The 19465-nt window shown below is 41.7% G+C and overlaps 1 protein-coding gene across 10 annotated transcripts in view; it reads right to left on the reverse strand.

Moving 5' to 3' along the window:
• colq (collagen like tail subunit of asymmetric acetylcholinesterase) overlaps positions 1–19465 on the reverse strand; it is a 35310-nt gene that overhangs the window by 3543 nt on the left and 12302 nt on the right. For 5 of the 10 annotated variants that reach the window (XM_087133939.1, XM_022256311.2, XM_087133936.1 and 2 more), the window contains 13 exons: positions 10535–10673; positions 9523–9611; positions 9073–9166; positions 8545–8870; positions 7605–7748; positions 6444–6515; positions 4000–4071; positions 3326–3406; positions 3035–3131; positions 2661–2800; positions 1292–1546; positions 760–835; positions 182–284 (listed from right to left, as the gene is read on the reverse strand). In XM_087133939.1, the coding sequence (XP_086990065.1) occupies positions 182–284; positions 760–835; positions 1292–1546; positions 2661–2800; positions 3035–3131; positions 3326–3406; positions 4000–4071; positions 6444–6515; positions 7605–7748; positions 8545–8870; positions 9073–9166; positions 9523–9611; positions 10535–10625 (1640 nt within the window). In that variant the 5' untranslated portion in view covers positions 10626–10673. Of the gene's footprint in view, positions 1–181; positions 285–759; positions 836–1291; positions 1547–2660; positions 2801–3034; positions 3132–3325; positions 3407–3999; positions 4072–6443; positions 6516–7604; positions 7749–8544; positions 8871–9072; positions 9167–9522; positions 9612–10534; positions 10674–10866; positions 11074–13391; positions 13494–17737; positions 17794–19465 lie in introns of those variants that run through there. The other 5 variants (XM_087133941.1, XM_087133940.1, XM_022256312.2 and 2 more) reach the window with 4 other exon arrangements.

Consider the following 19465-nt stretch of genomic DNA (forward strand, 5'->3'; position numbering starts at 1 on the left):
GGTTACAGCATTGTGGAACATTTAAAAGAAAAATTATAAAGCACTATCAGTAAGTATTTTGTGAAGGTCTTCAATGGAAGTCTGGTTCTTGGGTTAGTATACTGGATATGAGATTGAATGGCTAGTTTTACTTGAGGTAGTGGTCTTAGATGTCACAAACTAACAGCCAGGTCAGACTTACTCCGAGAAGAAGTTATCACATGTTTTCCCATTAAAGTTAAAAGTGTCGCATTCCTCAACCCCTTCTTGTCTGTAGCCATCTCCACAATAAGATCTTCGGCAGTCTGAAGTAAAAAAAACCCACAACAATGGTTTGTCAGTCTGAGACCATGGCTTGTCACACCAACCCGATTTCTGTCTTTCTGAGTCTATGGTTGGTTGGACTAAAGACCATAGTTTGCCAGCCTGAGGCTGTGTCCCAATTGGACACCGTTATCTTTGGCTATGGTTATTCACCATGGCATGTTGATTGCAACAATATACCGAATTTTCACACAGCCTTGAGTCTCACACACCGTAGCTTTTCAATTTTCGATACTACGATTTTTTGGACTAAGCATCGTATAGGTGCTAGTTCAGTCTAAAAACGTGACAACAGAAACCTCTCTGTCTTTAGAAATAGAACCCGTTGGCCTATCATAAAACGTTTTCTCTGTGTCCCCACAAAAATGTGGTCTTATTTCATATGGTTGACATTACTCAGTTTGGCCAAATCAACTAAATTTTTTTCCGGGCTTCAACAGACTACAGTGTACTTACATATGCAACTGTCTGTTTCTATATCATTTCCATCATCGCATTGCTCCCTTCCTTCAATCATAGAATTGCCACAAATCTGTAGGATTTGAAAAGAAAACAATCATTCAGTACAGTCCTTGACATTTGTTATTGGCAATAAATGTTACATTAATATCTCTACAGCACTGCGGTCAAGCTTTGTCATGTCTGTCACAAGTCATGCAGTCTCAGAGTCAGACAAAGACAGAGGTATTCTTGGTCATCGTCCATCCCTGATGAAGTGAGATATGACTTGTAACTGAGTTGCCAACACCTGTGTAAAGATTGTATAGAATGTGGCAGTGTTGTGAATGAGACCAGACACAAGACCAGTCACAAGTTACAGAGTGAACAATGACAAAGGAATGTCTTTGTTGCAGTTCACTTGGAAAGCGCATGATGAATTCAGACTGAAGGTCTAGTGTTGGTCCTTTGATTGTCTTGTAATTGTCTTAAGATGTCTCAATTCCATCACCGGTGTGAGGGCTGCTGTGTTAAGTTTGCATGGTCTTACCTCTTGGTCACCATTGTATTCACCATAATCCCCCTTATCCCCCTTGGGTCCCTGCAGCCCTGGGGGACCCATGTCCCCTTGGGGGCCAGGAGGCCCTGGAGGTCCGGTGATGACCTTCATGGAGCCCTCCGTCATGAGGCAGTTCCAGTTATCTGTGTCACGGAAGTAGAGTTTCTTGTCATCCATGCGGTAGACCAGGGCCGCTTCGGCTCGGATGGAGCGCATGGCGATCTCATTGGGGACAATGATGATTTGCTGGTAGGATGAAGTAAGAAAAATGACGATAAGTTGGTGCGAGAACTGTTTAATGCTTAACTGTTTATGTGCCATTTGGTAATGAGGAAAGGGAAAATGGGTAATGTATCTGGCACTACACATATGTAACACTTTGAAATTTTTGGGTTAAGAGTTCTATATTTTCTTTATTTCAAAACTTATTAGATTTATGCCATATTTACAATATAATCCCCAGTTCAGTCTAGTCTGTGAGCAACTTTAAAGAGTTAAGTCTTTCTGCTGTTCCGAAAAAATGGTAACGTATCTGGCTATGAAATTGGCGACATATGCTCTGAAGGCGATAAGGACAAATAAATAAGCTAATCTTTTCCAATTTGTTATTTCATATTTAGGGCATATTATGGGCTAATGATAAAATAGGGAAATCACTGGTATGCACACATGACGGACAAACAGGAGAGTATTCATGAAAAGCACTTTGGCTGGCGACACGAGAAAACCGCAATAAATATCACTTTAATGCCGTCATTTCTTAGAATTTTCTTGATTCATAGACCTCCTTACCACATGGGTTTCTGAAACAAAACTCAGCCACGAAAAAAATTCACATAAAGCATTATCAAACACACTCAATACTTCTAAAAAACACGAACGACACAACTATGACACATTAGAACGCTTGAAGGGAGAATGCACCCAATGTAATTCATTGTAAATCTGTGTAATTCAGCTTTCAAGCTGCTACACCGTGATGATAATAGACCATTAACCCAGACATTAACCTTACCTTGGCATGCTTTTACCATTCTCCAATACTGTGTTGCCATAGTGTACTACAATGATGCACATTTTGCTTAGGGAATCACAGCTTATTTTTACCTTTTTTCACAAGCGCCACACAGGGCATACCTGGTAAATAGCAATTACAGGCGTTGATACGTTCTAATTGCATGGGTGACTAGTCCAGACATTGCTCCTTTATCCTTAAATCTACAGACCATTTACATGCATAAGCTCCACAAGAGACCATTTAATATTTAATTATCTTAACCTTCATGACATTTAGTGTCTTTACTTCAAGTCAACCAAGGATAGCTACTCAAGCACCCCTGAACTATAAACATTGACTTACCCCTTCCATGACCCTGTTTTCAGGATCTCCTTTCTCTCCCTTAGGCCCTTGTGGGCCCGGCAATCCTGGGCTCCCTGGAGGCCCAGGCTGGCCTGCTGGACCAACTGGCCCCCTTGGCCCAACTGGTCCCTCTCTGCCATCTGAAGTTTAGAAAGTCAGAGTGGTGCCCCATTCAACCACAAGTCAATTGCAAGCCAAACTTAATGGATAAGTCAGTCATAACTTAAATCACAAGACAATCCATAAGTCAAATCACAAGGCAATCACAAGATAATCCTAAGTCAAAACACAAGTCAAATCTGTGACAGTCCTAAGCCAGTCACAAGAAAAAAAGAAGTTGATTAGGAGTCAAAAATAGACACGCAAGCACTTACCAATACCAGGAGGTCCCATGGGTCCAGGCAAGCCGACATGGCCTGGCAAGCCTTGTGGGCCTTCCGGCCCCACGGGGCCAGGCTCACCAGTATCACCCTGGAACCAAGAAAGAGAGATCACCAGGTATATGACTGAAATGTTCTGTAGACCAAGACTTATAAACAATGCATGTAAGACAGTCGCAACCTTGATGGGTAGTGGTGATGTGCATCCCATGCATCTTTGCATGAGTGGGGTAACAATATATTATCTATCAAATACACAGTATGGAATTTGTTGGGGAGAATCACCTTTTTTCCCTTTTTGCCATTCTTTCCTCTGGCACCTTTCTGTCCAGTTGGTCCCCGAGGTCCAGGCAAACCAAAGGAGCCCTGCACGTACAGACCAAAGACAGTGAAATGGTAATGAGTTGGGGGGGGGCTGACCCCTACTTCTCCATTGTCAAAATACTTGTTTTTCTGTCATTTAAACCAATTTTATGAAAATCGAACATCTCATTCTTCCAAATGTTTGTTGTTCCCATTGAGGACATAAGCAAAAAATGACTGGTTTCCTACTGACATATGCTTGATGCATTGGCTTAAGTGAATCAAGAGCATGAACTATGCATGGTCATTACAACAAGATGCTGCGAGGGATTGAACTGAAAATTTGCAGATGTACTCGTAATAGATGTGTTGACAGGCAAACATTTATTAAAAGATTGGTCATGGGAGAGCTGAGATCTGAAGTGAAAGTTGGAATCTGACTTTCCCTGGTAGTGAGAAGGTGCCCCCCCCCCCAAAAAAATCTAGCTCTTTATACTGAAAATCAGTTGATTATACCAGATTGTATGCCTAGACTGGATGTTAGGGATACGAACTTGTGCTAAAAGCAGGCGCACAAAAGAGAATAGATATGTGAATCCTACTATTTGGTCCTCCCTGAGGCACCCACCCGGACGGATTTGAGATTCTTGCCTCACCTTTGGCCCCGCTAGTCCCCGGGGTCCAGCCGGTCCCCTCTCTCCCGGTGGTCCACGTTCCCCTTTTAACCCCTGTCAACAGCAGAAACAGATGTATAGGCTAAAGATGCTTGTCTGCAGCTATCTGGACAGACCTAGAAACCTAGACATAGACTGTGAGGGACAAGCATGAATTTTCCCCTCCATCCTGCAAGCAAAGTGCCCTGTTGCTGTCACGCTCCCTCCCCTTCTTCGCTACATCACCAGATCCACCCCTTGATTGGATATTGACAGATTCTTTCTTTTTGGAGACTTACCCAAAGGGATCTGAAGGGGGGAGGGAATGACCCCTTTCTGCCTTTATAAAAAAAAATTACAAAAAAAGACATGAACAACAAAAATCCTTTGGAATGTAAAAACCAAACTAAACCAAGCATATCCTTCCTCCATGGTCCATGGAGGACTTGCGTCTGGTTATTGAACTTGCATTTGCCTGGCAGGCTTGTAAGGTAAAGTTCTCTTCAAAGCTTTTTGTCCTGAAGTATGCTATATGTACATGGGGCTTGGATAAAAAGAGAACACAGGTTTCAGATCAAAATTTTAATGTCTTTCTTTCACAAAAAAATGACCCATATACTTTGAAATGATTGTTGCTCAAAATGTTGATGTTATACCCATAGGTAAAACCGTCAACTGCCTCATGACGGTTGGGTAAATTCTTCAGAGAATGGATTAAATTTTACTCACATTAACCAAATCAAGGTGGAACTTGATATCAGTAACATGTACAAATCAAAGCCTGACACTTTTAACCAACTTTCCTTTTCGAAAGCCGGTAAATATCCATTGAGGTAGTCTCTGCACCAGCTCAGATTCATATTGCAGGCCAGTAAAAGTGCCAAACATTGTGCAGACCAAGTAATGATTTCCATGATGCTTCATGGTCTCAGCTATTGGAGCATTTTGTGGCACTTGGACCGGATGGTTTGTGAAAAAGGAAGAGCGGAAGTTACCAGTAGTCACCTTGTATTTATTTTGAAAACCTGGATAAAACAGGGACTTCCAAATTTCTCTTATTTCACAGTGGAGATTCGCATCAAGTTTTAAAATGGGGTGTGCTTCACAAGTGACAAAAGAGATGATCATCTTTGGGAGAGAAATATCTTCAAAGGGTATGGTTAACTCGCTAAAAACTTAAAAGAAATGAAATACGAAGGAATTAGCTTTGATTTGATGTGTGTCTTCAAACCTGAAGCACCTGTATTTTTCCTGATTTAGCGTGTGGGTATTTATTGCTGTTGTGTATGGCAGCTTGTTTGCTGGTCTGCAACCTTAAGCTGAGTCATGTAAAACATGAACACCTCGGGAGTTGGGATTGCTATCTACAGTCTGCTTGTCTGCACTAGACTTCTCCCTCCGGTGATCATCTCATGTCTCTGCCAAAGGGTATGGGCCATTACTCCAGCAAAATGTCCGAGGGGCCCCCACACTGACAGATGGGATAGCAGGCCAGGGATGTAATCAGCAGAAAAGGAGGCCCTGGAATTAGTTCATAGGGGATCGGTGTCTGGGGTTTGAAAGGTAGGAAGGCAAGGGCTGCAGGATTCAAGGTAGAATCCAGGAAAGCGCAGCCATAAGTGGGTCCTACTGATTTCGGTCATGTTTCCCTTGCCCTCCTAAGGAGATTGGATTAAATAGTAAAACAAAATGACATAATAATGACTTTAAAAATTGCCTGAATGGTGGACGGTGTCTTTAAGAATTTCTTTCAGGGAAACAACTGCAATACCTTCTACGAAATTCAAAGTAGAAAAAGTGACCATTTTTTTCTCTCAACCTATAGTGCAACGGCTTTAAAACATTATTTTTTTCACAGCCTTTTTACCAAATCCTGAACCTGAACCTATTGGTTCACAAATATGCCACTTTTTCTGTTAAATAGAGGGACTGCAAGGATAACAAATGAGTGAAAGCTTGGTCAAAAGACGGTATGCTGTATTGACTAACCCCCTTTCCTAATAGCAATAATAAGAGGGAAAAACGGGAGTTTGAGAAAGATCCCAGTGTGATTTATAAATCATTTGCTACAATGTGTCTATCAAAGTTGTTATAACCTAGTACTGAGATGAGGGGTGGTTAATGGGGCATTGCTTTCTAAAAAGTTAATAAGGATGAGTTTTTTTAGAGTACATGTATTTCATTTCCTTCCTTTCCAAAGCGTGTATATTAGCCCCAAGATTGTGCCCAAGAAAGCCAATAAGAAAAGCTACAATTTTTCAACCCCTCCCATCCCATTGGAAACATTTGAACCCCCTCAAAAAAATTGGATCTGGATTGATCTTGGATTACAATCGGGTCCGGACGAACTGGCTTCTTCACTGGGAGGTTTGAGGTTTTAATGAAAGTGTTCAGCCCCCCACCCCCAAAAAGAGAAATAGCGAGGAAAATTGAAACTGTGAGCTTACTCTGGGTCCTGGCATTCCTTGATCTCCTTTTAGACCAGGTGGTCCCGTCGGGCCATCTGTGCCAGGTGGACCCTAGAAGGAAAACCATTTTGGGTTTATCTCCTCGTTACATGTATTATGCATGACTGATAGGAAAATGCTGATGAGAAATGGAGGAATGTTTTAAAGAAGTGTCGTTTTTGTGAGCTTCCGTTTGTTGAGGTCTGAGTTCATTTTGGGTTGTGTGCTTAGATATTTTTTCCTTTTTTCATCAATGATCTAGAAAAATAGGTATTATATAACATAAATTCAGAGATTCAGTCCAAAATGGGAGTTAAAATTTCTATGAGTATCCATCTTACACCATTTAAAATACTGAGAAAAGATTTACCCCAGTGAATTGAAAACACAAAAATTGTCTCTTAATTAGAGCAAAGATTGTGAGCACAGTTTCTGAAAAAACACTGCAAAAATTCAAAACAGAAATCAAGAAATTCCAATAGATTTGAAATACGTATTAGTTTTCCTATACAAAAACTTGAAAGCAGCAACTGCATATTGTAATGGTGGCTACTTAATTAGTTTATACAAGCCTGTCTGCATTCACATTTTGATAATTTGATCCATCAAGAGGTTAAAGGTTAGGTCGATTTGCAGAATTTCAAGAGCCATTTACATACACGTGAATAAATTCCGAAGAGTGCTCGACGTCCAAATTCAATTACCCCCTACTCAAAGCCTGTAATTTTCATCAAGGATGCAATTTTTTATGCAGTGCTGACTCTGTTCAGTAGATCTGCTGTGATATCGTGTGGTAGAGACATATTTGCATTGGCCAGTGATGCCGATTAACGGAAACATATTTCTTTTCTGCAAGACAACAAAGTGGGCTACTCATTTCCCAAATCACATGCCAGATTTTATGACTAAAACAATTAATGAATGTTCATAACATCAAACAGCTGATTTCTGTAAGAGTTTCAGATGTCTTTTAACTGTAATCTTAAATGCAGTTTGTTACTTTAGAGTTTGATATTGTCGGAATATTGGTGCATACTTGTATTTTAGTAGATTTTATATAGCAGTGGTTTAGAATAAAATGTGAGTACAAATACAAATGTAAATAAATTCAGGTTTTACTCAAAGAACATATATAAATGGTTGAAAGGAAAGACAGAGCACCTGCATGCCTGGGGTTCCAGGGGCCCCTGTGTCACCTTTGACCCCTCGTTTGCCCGCCTCGCCTTTAGCACACCACCTTTTCCATGCATCCTCGGGTTTGGGTCTTGGGGTGGGTTTAAGTGTGGGCTTAGGGGGCGGGGTTGCCTCCAAGTGGCCAAAAGCAAATCAATGAAACAAAGTAAACCAAAAGGAAAGGAAAATCATGCTGAGCAAATAGCGAGGGCAAATGCAATGGACTGAAAGAACAAACAATGGAATTATTAAGACCTTCTTACGTCTGTGAAATTAAGAAAGCTTACTGAATTCTACATCTGAAAATATCAGTATTTCATTTTATTTTTGGTTTAGATTTGTTATATTACTTGACTGTCAGACTCATACAGGAGTGGAATGTTGTAATAGTCAACAGTACACAAATTACGATTCGCACATTTTTAGAAAGAAGTGACAGCTGGGGAAAATGGAAGTTCTTGTGCCAACCGCAGACCGCGGAATTTTGAACAAATTCATCCATCTGTGTGTTGTTATTTTTATTATTTTTCTGAGAACTGGTGTTAAACTGTTGCCCTGTATTAAAACAAACCGCTGCATGATGAATGGACGTTTACGTAGTTGTAACTTTGAAAACGTTGTCTGGTGGTGTGTAACTGAAGCGAAAGTCCATAATACAGGTCAATAAACGGCCAAGCCAATTCTGAATGGTTTTACAGGTTTGATTGACATGCAGTGTAGAAATTCAAAGTAATAGCAAGGCACTGTGCACGCACAAAAGGAAGGAAGAGGGGGAATGGTTACATATTGGTGCTTGCGCGACATGTCTCAAGTGTCAGCTTCATGCAAGAGTGCAAAAACAAAACTTCGTTTTCGCAACAGAAAAAAAGCACAGAGATGCGGATACTGACTGAGGAAATTGTTTCCAAAGATTCAAGTTCTCTCTTACCTCGGTTGTGCTCATATCAGGGACCGGCGGTGGGGGCGTGGGCGGGGGTGTCGGAGGCGCCCTGGTCGTACGGGTCACCTGGGGTGGTTCCAGAGTTACTTCTGTGGACGGGTGTTCCGTCGTTGTCACGACGGAGGGCCGCGTCTCAGTGTTGTTGCCCAGCTGGGCGGCCAGAACGGATGGCGGTGGAGGTGGGATCATTGGGGGCGGAGGCAGGCGCAGAGTGACAATATGGTTGATACCATCGGACGCGATATCAAGGCCCAGGGTTGGTGCTACGTCTTCGATAAATCTGGTGCTGTCTCTTTCTCTGCTTGATGGTGGGGCTGGACAACAATTAAAATGCATTAATTACGGTAAAGTTTTTTTGTGCGCAGCAACATATACATGCAGGTCCGTAAATATATCATTATTGTGATTTTTAGTCGAATTGGTTTCCCAGTAATTTGCATACTTTTCCTGAGATTACGGTGAAATTCTCCTTGACGAACTTAAAAGATTTAATTCCATCAAATTTTCAAGACTCACATGTGCATTTTGGGCAACATCTACCGGGCTTGTGAATTTGTTCATCACAGTGTAACTTGGGACAGATCTTTGTCCGACACTGTAACTCTCCTTTCTGCGAAAAAATGGAAACCAGCGAGTGATTTCATGACACATTGGGATGAAAATTTTAATTTCAACGAAGTACTGTATAGGTGTAAGGGGTGAAAACATTTTTTGACACACTGAAAGGTTACGGTAAGCGATATCATAGTGACTTGACTGAAAAAATAGTAACACCAAAACCAAAACAAATGGTCACAATGATGATTTCCAAATTGGCATGCTCAGATGTTGTTTTTTTTAAAGGTACACCCGAATAAATTTAGAAACGGATTCTTTCCATAAAGGAATCTCTAAAATCTTGTTAATTTTCTCACTTAATGCCAGCGCATGTCAAAGGAGGCCGAAGCTTTGAAAATGGTCTCTCACCGTGCAGCGGCATCGCACGCAAGGGTCTTCCTTCAACGCAATCTTCCTGGACCCATCCGGAATAATCTGGCCTTGGTATTCACAATAATCTAAACGGGGAGAGTTAGAAAACAGGGTTGCCCGATGAAAGGTGATTGGATTAGCTTCTTCGGATAATCCACAGTGTGTGCAGGATATTGAATTAGGTGCATCTTGTGAAGGACGGGATGGGCCGCATGTAGGTTAGATCAAGAGAACTCAAGAGATTTTACCAAGCTGTCGGTAAGACAGTTGAATATTTTAGAGTTGCATCAATCGACCGTGCCAAAGAAACTTTGGCGGGGGCTGAGCGTCTTTAAATTAGGGAGGGGAAAGTGTGGTCCCGTACACGTGGTTATAGCTGGGGAATTCAAGTCTCAGCCCAATTATAATAATTTCACAAACTAAGAGAACATGTTACCGGTGTGGCGGTCTCGGCTGTCTCCTGGTCTTAACGGTCCCCCTGACCAAATATGGTAAAAATACGTCACGCCATCTATGCGCACAACAACAGGCAAGTCGCCCGTTTAATGTCCGGCTATTCAGGTGGACCGCTGAGACCGGTATATTGCATGCCCCCGATTAAGACGAAGGTCTGTGCGAGCTGTATACTCAAATGTCAACATCAGGTGAGGTAGGCCCATAGAAACATTTTGCACGTTGTTGACTAGCTCAGAGCGAAATATATTTTCATAACAGCACTGGTGTTGAATGTATAAGATAAGCAGGATTTTAATGTAATACCCAGCCAAACGAATGTCCAAAATTCACGTGGAAGACGTTACGTTCAAGGCAACTGACCTGCCATGCATTGGGCATATTGCGCGTTGATGGAGGAAACGCGTAACAATAATTATGAAAAAAAAAACTTCAACAAATATTCACACATAATTACTGAAAAAACATGATTAAACGCCAAGAACTTTAATTCTAGAAATTTGACTGGTTATATGAGGCTTAATTCTTGTAGGTCTAGGCCCTACATGTCACGCACCTTTGGACGGTAGAGTTACTTGCCCCTGCGACCAGCGCAGGAAACCCGCTATCACAACAACTCCGATGAGGCACGTGTGTCCTCCATGCATCTTGGAACCGCACTCTTTGGTATTACATTCCACTCTTTGCGATACCAACTAAAAAAAGTATGAGAGAGAGAGAAAAAAATCAGTGACTATCAATTCGAGCCATCTCGCGGGATAACAAGAACGCAACGATCACAGTCATTGACAATTCATTGACTTATGGTTACCAGAAAGGCCTCGAGAATTTTTGGCTTGCTTTTGACCATGCTATAGTTTTCCAAAATCAACGGGATGTCAGACTCACGAAGTGATTAGTTGTTTTATAGGACTGAGCAAAAGCACGTTCTCTGCAGACCAGGGAGTGAGCCGGCCTACACAGTGGCAAGAGTGGGCCTATATCTTCGCGGCATTTGGGGAAGACGGCATGACGTACTCGGTGGAGACATGCCTTTGCTGCAAGACATTTTTGGTTTTCAGCTTTCATTTGGAGGTAGGCCTAAGCCAAAAATATTCACTCTGTCAGAGAAGGCTCATCAAAGCGCCCCCCTGCCCTGAGGCTGTACCCTGCGATACGGAGCACCGATGACATATCCCTCCGCCGCTTTCAAGATCATTCGCGCGCGGGAAGACATCGACACGAATATGACTTATCACGCGCTTTCTGCGAAGTGCCCAGGATTCTAATCACGCTGATGTGTTACTCGATCCTGTAAAGCTGTCCCCCTTGTGTCAATTCCGTGAATTTCGATCAGCCTCGTGCCCACCTCAGTACGGTGTGGGCTTTTTTTCCCTGGCGCTGACATGTCGATGAGGGGCACTGCGGTCCCGTAAATTCCACCCAGCTACCTGATTCGCGCCATGAAATGCTAATTAGCCCTACTCGTTCGGCGAGCGACATCAAACTCTTGAGTTTGAAATGGTTGTAGCAGTTCTAAATTAAAGTGAAAATATACACCATTGCCTTTTAGACTTAAAAACTGTAGTGTTTAAAACTTATAAAGAGTGTTTTGGAGGTTTAAGGCGACCAGATGCTTAGACTTTAGAGGAAGGTGCAAGAAGGGCTGTTTTTTTTGTAGCGATCGATTTGATTTTCGTTGTGAAGGAACCTTCATCAAGCCATCAATGAGCGACTTATTTTGTGCTTCATCCTGTTTGCTCTCGGGCCCACCAGCTCGTTATGTTTCATCAATTTTCACTTGTAAGTCCATCGATGTGCCGCCTGCCTATAGTAATTGTTCTCCGATATAAAAACTAGTTTTCTGATGTAACCTCTACACTACGGGCTGTTTGCGCTACAAAATAAAATTAGAGATTTGTTGTACTCAATATGTTTCAATATTACATCAGATATTTTTATACACCCTTCGTTTAGATGACGATAAACCGGACGTTAAAACGCTCTTAGTCCGTATCTATCGAGAACGTCATTTTAAAACATCAAGAATGTTATGCGAAGAAACAGATTTCACTCTGCATGCTTCAGAGAATCCTCTTCACCTGCAACTGGAATCCCCGCGTTCTTAGCAAACATAATTTTGGTTCGAGTTGACAGTCGACTTGAATACATCCATCTTGATTGTATATATTAAAATGTTAAACTAGCAGACCCTATCGGTGTCAGTATGTTTCGTGGAGCGGAAGCGGCAAGTGGCAATCACTCCGCGGTGCTCTGTATGAATTTCACCGGCACACGACTCGACGGCAAACGCGCTGTGTATAACATTCTCGCGCGGCCCGTACCTCAACCCAACCCGAGTCCGCTGAGTACCCTACGGCTTTTTCACGCGTGACTCCACATACGGCAAGTTCATTGATTTTGCTTACGGTGTGGGTAATTGGAGACGGGCAGACATCTTCCTTCTCAAACGAACTATTACCATTTCACATACAGTTTAGTCTGAGGTAATATACCACCGGTCACAGTCTCAATCTCATAATACCTTTGGCACAGAAGTAGCCAGGATATTTGAAAATTGAGACTGTATAATAGAGGGGAACATTGTGATGATAAAGAACTGCAAACTACGCTGCTGAGCGCAATGTAATAAGCCTCACCTTTTCATAATTATGCACCACTCGGCCATCTTAAAAGGAAAGTGGAATTTTGCAGAGTTTAGGCTGAAAGCTATGTTGTCTCCGTCCTCTTTTTAACAGATCCCTCGAGTTTTAGTTTTGGAGAACATACTAACGTTTGGTAGCCTACGTCCAGGCTAACCAGATACTCCGTCACAGGCTGCTAAATTTTATGTACATTTTAAGTGGTGTAGAACTCTATTGTAAAGTGATCCAAACACGAGATGTAAACGAAACATTATCATATAATTTCATTTACAGAAAGCATCTTTGTAAACCAGAAAGGAGTGGTTATCAAATGTTACCATAAAACCCCGAAGAAAAATTACATGAAAAAAATAGCCGTCACATTGCCAGTGCCGACTACCCCAACACTGACGAATATTGACTTTGTAATTAAGGACATGACATCGATTGAATTTCACTGCCGGAGGGATACTCGAGATGACTGCAATTTGGCCGAGGCGGAACCGTAACTCGCAGTATACATCCCATGGTTGGCTTCTTTTAAAGCCATAAATTTCCTCCTTTTTATGGGGATTGGAAAGGACGATGAGGATAAATTCTGGGGCAGGCAAAAGCACAAGGTTTAACGGTAATGAAGACGGAGAAGAGGTGATACTTGCTCGTTTTTGTAACATTTGAAGGCCTTCTGAGGCACAGCGATGTGAAACTTCGGCAAAATTATGCAAAGAAATGAAACAAATTACCTGATTTCAATATGACACAAAGGCCCTATAATCTGGTACCACTAACCCTCTAATTGATGTCCTGCGTAGGCCTATGTAGGAAACTGACAAATGCTTCGAGTTAAGGCTTGGAGTATTTCCCCGTATCATTCACAAATCTTTCAATCGTCTGTTTGAAAAAAACAAAGCAAACTACACATAACTAAGTTAAGAGGAGTCGAATAATTATGTACGTGCACATTAAATTTTGCCTGTCTCAAATGGACCTAACTGCAATGTAATATTTAATCGCATTTCCTAACGTCCAACGATCGGAGGATTTTAGGTATGCGTGTGTATAACAGTATAAATCATAATCATTTTTCTGTGATCAACCGCCGTATACAGCGTTCCAATGCACTAACCAGCATCCCGTGTTTGATGATACCACGAAAAGCCTTTTCATACAATCCCAATGCGACGTGTTTAGTCACACAGACTTATCCGTTTTAACATTATACCTATAGTAAGTTCACCGGCACCTGAGCACACAACGCCCGGGAATATTTTCACGAGTATCAAGCCGATTAGCAAAAGCACCCCCGGCGCTTCCAGCGGGGCGTCCCGTACAAAAATAGCGCGCAGCGCCGTGTAAGTGACTTTGTGCGCGATACCCTCGGAATTGACACTTCGGGATTTACGTTCACATGAATAGCCACAGTGGCGGCGCGAAGTGGCGGCGCGAAGTGGCGGCGGTTGCAAATTCTCGTCAAATTTGTTGGATGTAATTTAATAAGCTGCCTACGTAATTTTGCTCTCTTCGTCATATCCGGAGGCTGATTACTGAATAAGCATTCTTGGAAAACAAAAGTGTCAGTCGTGTACCATGAAAAGACAAAACCGAGAAGGGTAATTCTTTTGAGCGTGGAAATTCGTGCCCAGCACAGTCGACAATCAAGTCAAGAAACAGTTACATTTTGGGGCTTGATATTGAAGAGCTTAATTATTTTATTTATTATTTTATTCACTGTAAAAATTCCCTCCTTATGTCTCGTGTGTATCAGTTTGCTTTTCAAATTACATTAAAGTATTTCTGCGGTTGTTGTATACCTTGACGACTCTCTGTCCTCTCTGTTTCCTGATCAGCTAGTCTGGTAACTGCGATACTTGTTCAAAATTCACCAATTATATATCCGTGAAGGTTGTGCCCAATAATGGTGATTGTCAAATTCGTACATGCATTACACGCAGGTGCAAGGCATTTGGGGACCATAAGTACTGCCCAAATACAAACTCGTTAATGGGAATTTAAATATGAACGTAATACGAACCTAAAACATACACTTTTAGAAACAGCCACTGCCTTTATACGTTTTAACATTTGTTGAATTTTCCCTGTATTCGCCGTCCCTTACGAGAGCACCGTGACGTGACAGCAGACAAGGCAAAGTAGACATCTCTCTGGTATATCCGTGCAAAAATCTATCTACCTGTACCACTAGCAATCATCGCCGTGCCTGAAGACCATTCCATAGCTGACCATAAAAAATATACGCAAAACTATCGCACCTGGTGCATTCCCCGACATTCCTAATTATTACAATGAGGCTCAGTATCGATAATCCGGCCTTGGGGACCGCACAGCGTGGACCATGGAGCGAGAGCATGCCGTGGTCCCGGTCTGATGAGGGAATGAATAGGTAACAGCAAGGCCAGTTAGTCTACCATTAGTGAAGTGGCTTGCTGCGATGTTGGTTAACAAGGCGAGTACCTCTCTGGGTTCTCCGTCCATTTTGGAATCAACTGGAGATTTTATTTCAATTCAGTCATAAGTGGCACCCTACTAAGAGCACGGAAGAAAATTTGCTGAAAGACCTCATTTGGGGGTCTGTACCTTTTATTATATACACTTTGCTTTGTGTATTTGTGAATGACCTTAACTTAAAAGCACGCTCAATGATCCCTCGACTATAGCTGCATTGGATTTGGATACAGCGACTTGCCGACAAATCGGTGCGTTCAAAACGTTAAGAGCGTGCATCTCTCCACACATGTTCAAGCAAAAACATACGATAGTTTCCGATCAAAGTGGCAGAAACTAGGGACCTAAGAGCCCACAGCAAGTGGGTTAAGACACTAAAGATGACAGACTTAGCCCGCCCGAGAAATGTTACTACAATAAGGGAGAGACCGGAAACAGTACAGTCTATCCATCCCCTGGTATATACGTGTACTAGGCTACAATGTAATGAACAAGGAAGGTATGCGTCCGCTTGCATCCACTGCCTTTAAATAGGGTGCATACAGGAAAAGGCTAATCTCTTCCGCACTACCTTATGGAGGAAACATGAGTTTCGCAAAGCAATGTGGGTAGCTTCTGCCTCAATCACAGTAAGGACATTCAGCACGCACATTCAGCACGCACTGAATTGCACCTCAAGACTACATTAGGCCTACATCCTTTTGCTTTTGCAAATCAATACAACACCATGCCTGGTCATACACAATGACCCACTTTTTGGTCAACTCTACCAAAGGAACACAATGATAATGACTGGAAACACAGTACGTCCTTGTGAATGTCAAGGTTTGTAATTGTAACAGCTTCCTTATTCCACACGTGCCCTTCGGCTACAAGGTGAACGGCACTAGAGCAATCAGAACTGCTAGGCTACCATATCATTCCAATGGAGACACACGTCTCAACTCCAGGGCTGGTATCCATCATGAGGTTCGCATGGTAATAATCAAGCTGTTTGAGTTAAATCAATGCCCCCGATGGGAGTGCGAAGGTGTAACTTAAGCGGTATGAGCACAAATGGGAACCGTGTCCCAAACACTGAACTGTAATGCAGCAACGTGTTGTCACGGAACACATCTATTGTGCTCTCGTACTTCAACAAAAATAAGGAACTTTTGACGTGATCTGTTCAGTTCAAACATCATCAACAGTGGATTAATTAGTTTTAGAGTTTCGCATATCACACTTGTACAAAAAATACATTATAAGTGCCTTTAGAGTCAATTCTGTTCAATATATGCATATTTCTGTTATTTGCAAAAACTGAATTTTTACAGAGAGGTGTGTTTTTAAATTAAATCTTAAATTTAAAGAAATAATATACAAATTAACGCAATTAACTCTCCGAAAATATCTACTCCCGATTTTGGCTTTAATGGTCATTCAACGACATATGGCTGGCACTCCTAACCAGGTATTATCAACCAATCATAAGCCACCACGTCAGCCTTTAAAATCAATAGGGAGACAGAGAAAAAGAGCTAATTAGCATACGGAAGATAATAAATCAAACCAGTCGAGGGATGAAGTGACCGCTCTGCAGCCAGTCACCATCTGGTATGGGAACACGTTGCGATGGTTGGAGTCGGAAGTGGAGTTGGTTTGTCCCAATAATTAAGCTATACGCCTATGTCGATTTACAAATTACCGTGCATTTATGGCGAGATGGGGAGGGAGGCATTTAGCGCGGAGAGACTGAAGATGCATATCATGATCGCTATAAAGAGTGCGGAGCTCCATCGAAGAGTTCTTCGGTAGATCTGTTCTACTATTTGGAATTTGAGAGACTCAGTGATATTTAATGCAAATATTTCATTTGATCTTAAGACTGGTACACTACCAAAACTGTGTTTAGCAGTCATTTCCACATACTTTCTTTCAGTGTTCAAATATGTTTAGACACCCAACTTGTTTAGAGTACTGTTTAAAAACTGAGAATTGATGTTGTAGGACTTTAAAACATATAATGTTTAGCTCCTAAGCATGTTTACACGTGATAGCACAGTTAGTATTAATTTCTTAAGACAATTTGAGACTTTATGGAGCAAGACGTTCTCTGCTGCAGACAGCCACGTCACACGCAAACCTTCCCAAAGGCCAGGTCTCCCAATTTTGCACACCTCACAATAACAGCACAAAATGTATTGGGGTGCGCATTATGCAACCTCACTCTCCCCGACAAGGGCCATCTCGACTACGAACTTCACTGGATGGCAGAGCACTCCAGCAATGATGATGATGATGATGTTGTCCACTATCCGGACACCAATCGGCCTTTCCGCAAGGCCACTTTCTATTGGGGGAAACCGGCGGTTCATACCCGGGTTAATTACATGTCGCGGAGTACATCCTCGTTCGATGTTTTCCGTGAAAATAAATAATCCATAATTGGCCTCAAATCCCTCTAGTGTATTTATACCCGGAGTGAAATATTTTACCGTAAGTTCTGTTCCCCTTCTGAATCAGTCCAATTTATCTGTCTAAATCAACACATTCATTTTTCAACTGTCACTTTTTGCCTTCTTGATAAATCTAAATCCGTAAGAGGTGTGGTGTATTTTCTAGTTAGATATTAACAAGGCAACTTCCAAAGAAATTTTGAATTGAATACAAAAGTGTGACTTTCAATTTACCTGTGAATATTACAGCTTCGCTTTTACTGAAAATAGTTCATGAAAACGGCAGTTTCCTGTCAAGGTGTAAAAAAAACAAAGAAGAATCCAGCCATTTAGAGCAGCGAATATTTAATGCTGTCAATGATGAAAAGGGTGAAAGTTGATATCAGATTAACTTACTCGTTACGTAACAATATGACACTGTAAAGAATCCTTATACATATGTACTACAGATTAATCTGAGCTCAATATGATAATATGATCCGGAAACTATTTATAAGTTTAAGCTATGACATCAGTTTTTCGCTGTTTCCCCAGCACAACCACAACTCACAGTGAGGAGCTTGCAATATGTCGCGGTAGGTAGACGCCTTTAAAGATTCGAAGATGCGGCATTTTCATTTATGTCTAATAAAATAAATCTGTGGTGGCTGTATCCATTACCCCTGTTTCTTCTAGTCTTGCATCCCAAGCGTGCCACATCTGGCTTAGATGTTTGGGGCTTTTACGTCATACGCGTGCATCAAAACTGAGAATTAAATTCCTCCATCCCGGCGAGACGTTGCAAAGTCGTAAACCGCACTGCCGCAATTGAGACTTGGGTTTTTCATGTAGAACAAGGTCAGAAATAAAAGGGACCGCTGAACTTGCTTGAAAGGTTGATGTAAGAAAGCTTGAGGGCACGTACTGGCTGACCCTCTCAGTAATATATGTGATTCGGCACAGACAGCTCAGCAACGTTGAACTATACCACGAAACCAATGAATTTGGTCAGAACTGCATTAAAATAAAGTGTGACATTTATAACGCATTTATCACAGACTTGAGAGTCTGGTGTCGACGCTGTATAGTTACAAATGAAAAAAAATAAACATTTATGTTAAAGTTACATACTTTAACATTACTCCACTGCTGAGAACGACCAAAGCACACTGATCGAAACGTCAAGTACACACTCACTGGTTCTTATCAGAACCACACCCATTCAAAAGAAGAGATGTATCCCCATGCTGTCTGTCTCCGCTATGCAAAGCTTCAAGTCATCCGTTTATGTTAAGTTTAAGCAATCAAATGAGGTCCAGTATAACAGCTCTATCGGTGATGTTCATATTAGGCTTCTCGTGAAATATAAACGCAAATGAGAAAGTATGTGTCACTAAATATGGCTCAACCGAGGTTTTTACAATTTTAACAATTCAAGAGCAAAGCTCTCAATGTAAATTAATTTTCATAAATTAATTAATAAAAATGGGGACTTATCAAAGATTCAAAGGGCATGTTCACAAACTGTGACACATTTTGCCTAAAAATGCTTGATAGAAACCTGATTAGTTGACTAGATTAGTTTTGACTAAACACGTTTAGTCAAAAACGCACCAAGCCAGTTAAAATATGCAATATCGCGAATTCTTATAATATTCAACAGACGGAATTAAACTATCGGTCTTTACATATCGTACTGGAACTTGCAAACAATGACGTGAGAAATCGGACACCAAACCTGCGCATACACGCTATCGAATCCATTTCGATCTTAACCGGGCCAGCTCTGGGGGGAAGGAAATCGGTCATTTCTAAAACAACTCATCCACTTACCCGAGGACAGAACGAACACGGGCATCCGACATTCTACACTGATTGAAACTGATGGTGGTAATTCAATTTGTCCCTGCCATTTTTTGAAGGACGATAAACACTTTCACGGGCATATAGGAGGATAGGGTGTCCAGAAGGAAGTCTCATTCC

This window comes from Acanthaster planci, linkage group LG03 (genome assembly GCF_054643075.1).
Source record: "Acanthaster planci isolate LZ-2023a linkage group LG03, COTS_SCS, whole genome shotgun sequence".
In the NCBI taxonomy this organism is placed as follows: domain Eukaryota; kingdom Metazoa; phylum Echinodermata; class Asteroidea; order Valvatida; family Acanthasteridae; genus Acanthaster; species Acanthaster planci.